The 6839-nt window shown below is 51.2% G+C and overlaps 1 protein-coding gene across 1 annotated transcript in view; it reads left to right on the forward strand.

Moving 5' to 3' along the window:
• The first annotated feature begins 1172 nt into the window (after positions 1 to 1172).
• LOC108579173 (protein borderless) overlaps positions 1173 to 6839 on the forward strand; it is a 6122-nt gene continuing 455 nt past the window's right edge. The window contains exons 1-12 of the mRNA XM_017942634.1: positions 1173 to 1806; positions 2022 to 2164; positions 3349 to 3577; positions 4388 to 4554; positions 4636 to 4780; positions 5043 to 5317; positions 5524 to 5658; positions 5716 to 5978; positions 6049 to 6224; positions 6296 to 6340; positions 6419 to 6598; positions 6673 to 6835. Of these exons, the coding sequence (XP_017798123.1) occupies positions 1752 to 1806; positions 2022 to 2164; positions 3349 to 3577; positions 4388 to 4554; positions 4636 to 4780; positions 5043 to 5317; positions 5524 to 5658; positions 5716 to 5978; positions 6049 to 6224; positions 6296 to 6340; positions 6419 to 6598; positions 6673 to 6835 (1976 nt within the window). The 5' untranslated portion in view covers positions 1173 to 1751. The remainder of the gene's footprint in view (positions 1807 to 2021; positions 2165 to 3348; positions 3578 to 4387; positions 4555 to 4635; positions 4781 to 5042; positions 5318 to 5523; positions 5659 to 5715; positions 5979 to 6048; positions 6225 to 6295; positions 6341 to 6418; positions 6599 to 6672; positions 6836 to 6839) is intronic.

Raw genomic sequence — 6839 nt, forward strand, 5'->3', positions numbered from 1 at the left:
AAAACTAGAGCGATAACATTCCTTCGCGACGCTTCAGCTGAACATCTTCCGTCTGATTGGACGTATGTATGTACCTACGCGAGATTGCGAGATTGCGGGCACGAGAGAAGAAAGTAAGTGAGTAAGAGGCGATCGACGCGCAAAGGCCCATTTTCGATTTCCGTGGATTGATTGGTCGCGTCGCAGGTGGACCAGGAACAAGTTGTTCCCTTCTATGGCTCGTCGATGAAATAATACGGTCGGTATCATTATGCACGCATTTATTTCCAGTGTCCAGGGCACGTCCAATCCTGGATCGTGATCCATGCGAATGGATCCATTATCTCAACAGCGTGACAAGGCTGTGGGCAGTCTGCTAATGCGGCAAGGGACGGATGTGACGTAATCTGAGGTCACCCACGCAAATGGCGCGCGGCTCTGCCGGTGTGCAGTTTCGTCGTCGCCGTCGTCGACGAACGATCGACGTTCGATTAGGACCTTAATAGGGAGGAACATGCTCGTTCCCTGATTTCCTGCGACGTTCGTTTCTCGTCTCAGTTGGAGATCGAATCTGTGAAGGGTGCGATTGAGTTTTAGTAGAAATTGGAATCAGCTAGCTTTATCTTTTGGCGGGAACGAGCGAGCCGCCCTTTAATCCTCCCGACTCTAATTGCTCGAAAGAGTTCCGTAGAGTTCCTCAGGTGAAAAACAGCGCCAGGGACTTGACGAACGTGACACAATGGTAAATACCGGAAGCCGACGTCTTCGTTATAAGAGCGCCGCGAGCTGCAATTACGCGACGTAGGCGGATAAATAAAGGGAATCGCGGAGAACGCAGCCTGGGCTACACCTATCCGCGAGGATTTCGGTCCAATTCGGACGCTGCGTAGCAGCCTCTCTCGAGACGCTCGAAAGTTTGACGAACCTTTAATCTCCACTTGGGCTTCTTACGACGATAAGCCGTAATAGCCATCGACGGCACGCAGCTTTTAGGCCCCCCGATCTAGGTCCCCGGTGGGTGTGTCGGGGCACAGGAACGGCGTTAGAGAAGCGTGTTGATCGAGAACCGCGAACGTAGAATCGTCTGGTACCCCGCGGATCTCCCTTCTCCGGCTGGTATCGTTACCCCTTCCCGCTTTGCTCAGCTCGTTACCGCTGCTGTTCGGCGTCGTATCCGCTCGGATTGAGCGAGGCGGAGCGATTACATACTTGGTTATCACCGCAACCACCGGACCACTCGGTGAGCGGACCGCACGGTGGACCAGCTGCGTCGAATCTCTCGCTGTTTACCCGAATTGCGCGTAGCTCTCGATAAAAGACGGTTCCTTCCCACCTGGCTGGATCGTCGTCGGTGAAACGCGTCCGAGGAATAACACGGTAGCCGTGGATCGATCTGTCGTCGATCGAGAACGATGAACGTCTAGCAACAGAGGGTCTAGCGTGAATCTCTGTGGAAACCGAAGGAGCAACGGAGAGAGAGTCGTTGGGGCAGAGGAGAGGCAGAGGATGTGCTAGCGCTGATCGATCAGCAGAGATTCAGATCGCGAGAAGTGCCGCGTGCCATTTAATCGTCGCAGGTGGTGGCCCGATGCTTGATGAGTGTGGGTGATGACAGATGTGTTTTGCTCCCGTGTTCCGTTCGCCGTCGTCGTCGTCGTCGGTCGCGAGGTGTGAGTTGCTTCTGACATCGCGTTCACGCCCTCTCTTCGAGACACAGAATCGGTGAAAATAAATCGCGACCCGGCGATCTCGGATAACTTGACCTGGAGAAAATGTGCAGCGCGACGAGGATCCATCTGTTGCTGGCTGTCTTCCTCTGCTACCAAGGTGAGCTTAATCGTCGTCCGTCCACTCTTCTTCGCAACACTCTGCTTTGATATTGAACTTTAACGTGGATTTTGCTGGAACTCCGCTTGACGGTCACGCGTAATACACCAGAAAATTAACCAATTCAACTAAAATTGAGTTGAACCTACATTGCTAGTTGCCACGCGAGGTTCGCGCCGATTCCTTCGCCTCTAATTGCCCTGTTTCTTTTCCAGCGTTCGGCGACAGCTTGATGCTAGAGGAGGAGAAGGAGCCGAATTATCTGAACGCAGGAGTGGGAGAGTACGCGGTGTTTAATTGCGATTTGGACTTTCCGCACGAGACTCCGATCCCGTACATCCTCCAATGGAATCGTGACGTAAGTGTTGGGGACGTTCCTATTCAAGTAGCAACATTCAGCGTTTCATTGTTACAAAGAGGCATTTTTGCGCACTTGAGCTCCTCTGCGACGTTACGCAACCACGAAGAATAATATTACCGCACACTCTCGCGGTTTGCGGTTAGACGGAGGAAGGCAAGACGCTCGACTCGTCGAAATGTATCGATGTCGGGGTGTCACTAGGCGTCGACCTTGGTACCCACCAAGATATCGATCGTCTATCTCAAGGAAAAGCTTTCGGAAAACACCGGATGATTCATTTGTTTCAGTCCCCGTTCGAGGTTGCCGGTGTTGCTCGAAAAGAATTCGCGGGCACGTTCAACCGCGTAGAAAAGTGCCCACTCAAGGCAGGGCAGGCGATTCGATTTCCTCCGGGAGTGTATCTATTTCGATCCGCGTGGGAAGAGCGCGTGTCCCGATCTCGATTTCGAAGCGTCGCGCAATATCTGGCAATAGCAATTCTGTTCCGACTTGCATCACGTTGATTTCCTGTCCCGCGGCGAGGAGGCGTCGTTCTTTCGCGGATGTTGCATTCGCAGCGCAAACTGTCCGGAAACAGATCGACCGTTGCACATGGCTACCGCATAAAATCAAGTGGAACTTAACCTGATTGGTCCCTGATGCGTATGCAAAACAGGTGCACGGTCCCTCTCTGTCTGTGGAACAGTGGTAATTGGAGTACGGGACGCAAGGCTGCGTTATATTTAGTCACGGCGAGTCCGCGACACGAGGGGTCCAACCAGTGGGTCACTGCTAACGCATTGTCAGACGATTAGGGACGATTAGCGGCCTTTTCGCCAGCCTCGTTTTGAGCCACGAGCTCTCCCTAGGCTCCTCCAGCCTTTTGTCCTTTTCGCCGTAGAATCGTTCGTCTCGCGTTCAATCTCTTCTGCAAATCACAAGTATACCTTATTCTCTGCCGCAAGGAACTCGGACTTGCGACGTTAGATGGAACCTATTATCTCCGGCTGGCCTCGCGAGAGTAATCGGATGTCAGAGGCAGTGGAAATTTCGCGCGAACCGTGTCTCGACTGCTAGACATAGGGAGAGAAATGATTCACCGTGGCAATGAACAGTTGTGCCAGCGAAGAGGGTTGAAGCTGTTAGATGACGCGTCGCCGTCGAACCACGAATGGTATTTAATATCGGTGAATCGGTTCCAGGCCCGAACGATCTTTTCATGGTACAACGGATATCCGTCGGTGGGTCTCGGCTACGAGGGTCGCGTGCACCTTTTAGAAGACGCCGCTAACCGTGGCTACGGCCAAGGCAGCATCAATTTAACGAACATCCGCGAGAGCGATCAGGGATGGTACGAGTGCCGGGTGATCTTCCCGAACAGGACACCGAACTCGAGGAACAACGGGACCTGGTTCCACCTCGCTATAGATGGTAAGGTCGCGACACTTTCTCGTAGCCCGTTAATCGGCTAATTCGATAACAGCAAGTGGCGAAGGGAATTAACGGAGTTAAGCGGCGACTGACTAACCATGAGCACTGAATTGGGTCACGCTGGACTACTCGACACTAACAACGCTGCAGACGGAGCAGAGAGGCTCGGAAACCTTGTTGGACTTTTAGGGACGAGGAAGTAAACGTTTAGATCTAATTATTTCTTTCATTCGTACCACATTTTCCACCGTTCTTTTCCAATTTCTCGAAAGTTCCATCGAACTGGCTGGGTAGCAATTATAACAATAACGTCGAATAACGCGTAAACGTCGATAATAATTGATAGCCACCGAGCTCCCTATTCGTAACCGCGAGATTAGAGTGGATGATTCACTCGTTAACACAGTCGGAATTCTGGTTTTTACTGCTGAAATTCTGTTGAACGTTAATGGGAAATTGAGTCATCGCGGGCAACAATTGAACGCGGTAGTACACATATATCGATCGCGAAACTGGTACGAGAAATAAAATCGAACAGGCACTCCTCTTCCTGACAGGAAGGAGGATTCGCAAATAACACTTTGCGGTGGCAAGCGCGCCGATTAACCGACACGAACGTGCACCCGATCGATTAACGCGTTTGCAACCATTGCGCGACTAAATGCGAATTAACTGACTCAACGATTAATCACGCAACACGCAAGCAGACTAAAGAAAATAATAAGAGAAAGATATACACCTATGTATGTAATATCGCTGATGCTTGCACTAACCTAACACTGGGCAGACTCGTTAAATCGTTCAACCCAGGTGCGTCGCCGTTTCCGACGTCTGTTCCAGGCGAGAATCTACTGGCGGTCCCGCCCGTCAACAAGACTGTAATGGAGGCCGAGTCTGTGAGTTTCGATTGCGTCGCCAAGGGAGAAAAGTCCGTAGTGAGCTGGTTCCGCGAGGGCGAGGAAATCGTCGACATGGAGGTACACCGTTTCTCCTTATTTCTCTTCGAGGCCGAGTTTCTCAGCGTTTCAGAATTACAGCAGCTGATAAATTCGTAACAGGACCTGAAGAGGAGAGCGGGTATCGCCGAGGATGGAACGTTGACCATCAATTCAGCTGCCATGGGTGATCTCGGGGAGTACACCTGCGTGGTGACCGGCGAGACTGGTGACCAGCAGAGTGCTTCGGCCTTTCTCAACGTGCAATGCAAGTACAGCGTGGGTAGCTCTGCGAGGAGGGTGGAATAGCGCACGAGGCCATGATCGCACACTTTCGTCCAGGAAATGAAATAATAAGAGCAGCGTAATAATGGGAATTACCGAGTAGAATCACCGATGATAACGACGCTAATCAAAATCGCTGCAGGCGAAAGTTTAACGAGCCAATGCGTGTGCCTGCTAAATTTGGACCGTCGCCGTACTTGCGACCAAACTCGATCTGACAAAAGCGTCGCGATGTGACTGTTTAGATAAGGCGAAGGTTATCTACGCTCCCCGCGAAGTCTACCTTCCCTACGGGAAACCAGCCCTTCTCGACTGTCACTTCAGGGCGAATCCACCGCTGACGAACCTGCGTTGGGAGAAGGACGGATTTCTCTTCGACCCGTACAACGTTCAGGGTGTCTTCTACCGGCGAAACGGTTCCCTCTACTTCAGCAAAGTGGACGAGACGCATTCTGGAAGCTACACTTGCACACCGTACAACGAGCTGGGCACCGAGGGACCCAGTCCGTCGATCACCGTGGTAAATACAACAAGCCTTTCTTTCGCCGTTGCAATTGAAAGCAATCTCAATCTGGAATTCATCGACACCGAGAGAGCGTTGACCACTCCGCTAGACGAGTGTTAATCGCCTCTTTATTTTCCAATTGCCAACCTTCAGATGGACTAATTCTTATATCTCTCCCTCGATTTTCTTCTCCTCGCCGATACGGGAATATTGTTCGACAGATCGTGCAGAGGCCGCCGATGTTTACGGTAACCCCGCAGCACTTGTACATAAGGAAATTGGGAGAGAACTTGGAGATACCTTGCGACGCTAGAGACGGAGATCAGTCTCATCGGCCGTCGATCGTTTGGTACAAGGTGAGAATTATTGAAAATTCTTGGAAATAATGTTCGACAAGTTGAACGGTTCTGCAGGACGGTTCACCGGTGCCGCCGGACAACAGGACCCTCGTCATCGGTGGCAACCTAACGATCGACAGGATCCAAGAGCAGGACAGAGGACTGTACCAGTGTGCGGCTAGTAACGAGGCCGCTACGGTGGTCGCGGATACGGAATTAATGGTTCTGAACGTTCCTCCGAGGGCACCGTACAACCTGTCCGCCCTCAGCAGCAATAACGCGGTTACCCTGACATGGGTGCCCGGTTACGTGAGACCGAAAATGGAGTATTCCGTCTGGTAAATGAAATTCTCGAAATACCTACCTTAAATTTACTCGATCACCGCAACGACTTTAATCGAACGTTAGGTACAGACCAACGGACACCACAGAATGGAGAACGATGAAGATCTTGTCTAGAAAGATCACCGAAGCAACTGTGAACAATTTGAATCCAGGACGAGAATACGAGTTCATGGTGCTCAGTCAAGATAAACACGGGGACGGGATGTTCAGCAAAACTCTACGCGTTTTCACGCAACCTAGTAAGTTTCGTTTCGAGAACAACGTTAGCGTTCCGAAATCTCGAGAATGACGAGAGTAACGTAAATTTCAGCTTCCTTCGACGAGAACTCTGCGTCCGAGTATCGCAGTCCTCCAGGTAAGCGTTCTTTCGTTCACTCGATCGTTCGTTCGTGAGATTTTCCGGGACTTTACCAGAGTATTTCTGACCCGGAAGACGACAGAATGGGGCCGCCGATAAACGTGAGAGTTCAGGCCACGGTGCAGGGTTACCTGGTTACCTGGGAGTCTCCCGCTTACGGAAAAGAGCAAGTCAGACTGTATACGGTTCGATGGTTCAGAGGACCGTCCGAGCAATTATACGGCAGAGCGGAAACGACCGACACTTACTACCTAAGTATATGAAATCACGTCGAAAGAAGAAGAATCGACGGTATTCGTACTAAAGGAGAATTTTTAACATGTTTGCAGTTAAAACGCTGGAAGAGGAGAGTTACTACACGTTCGAAGTAGCCGCAATGTCAATTGCGGACGACGTAGCAACGAGCGAGCGCGTTAGTCTAGAAGTTCCATCGTATCGTAGAGACAGGGCTATTTCCATGGGAATAGTGGCGGGAATTGGGTTCCTGGCAGCGGCT

This window comes from Habropoda laboriosa, unplaced genomic scaffold, assembly GCF_001263275.1.
Source record: "Habropoda laboriosa isolate 0110345459 unplaced genomic scaffold, ASM126327v1 scaffold64, whole genome shotgun sequence".
NCBI classification, from domain to species: domain Eukaryota; kingdom Metazoa; phylum Arthropoda; class Insecta; order Hymenoptera; family Apidae; genus Habropoda; species Habropoda laboriosa.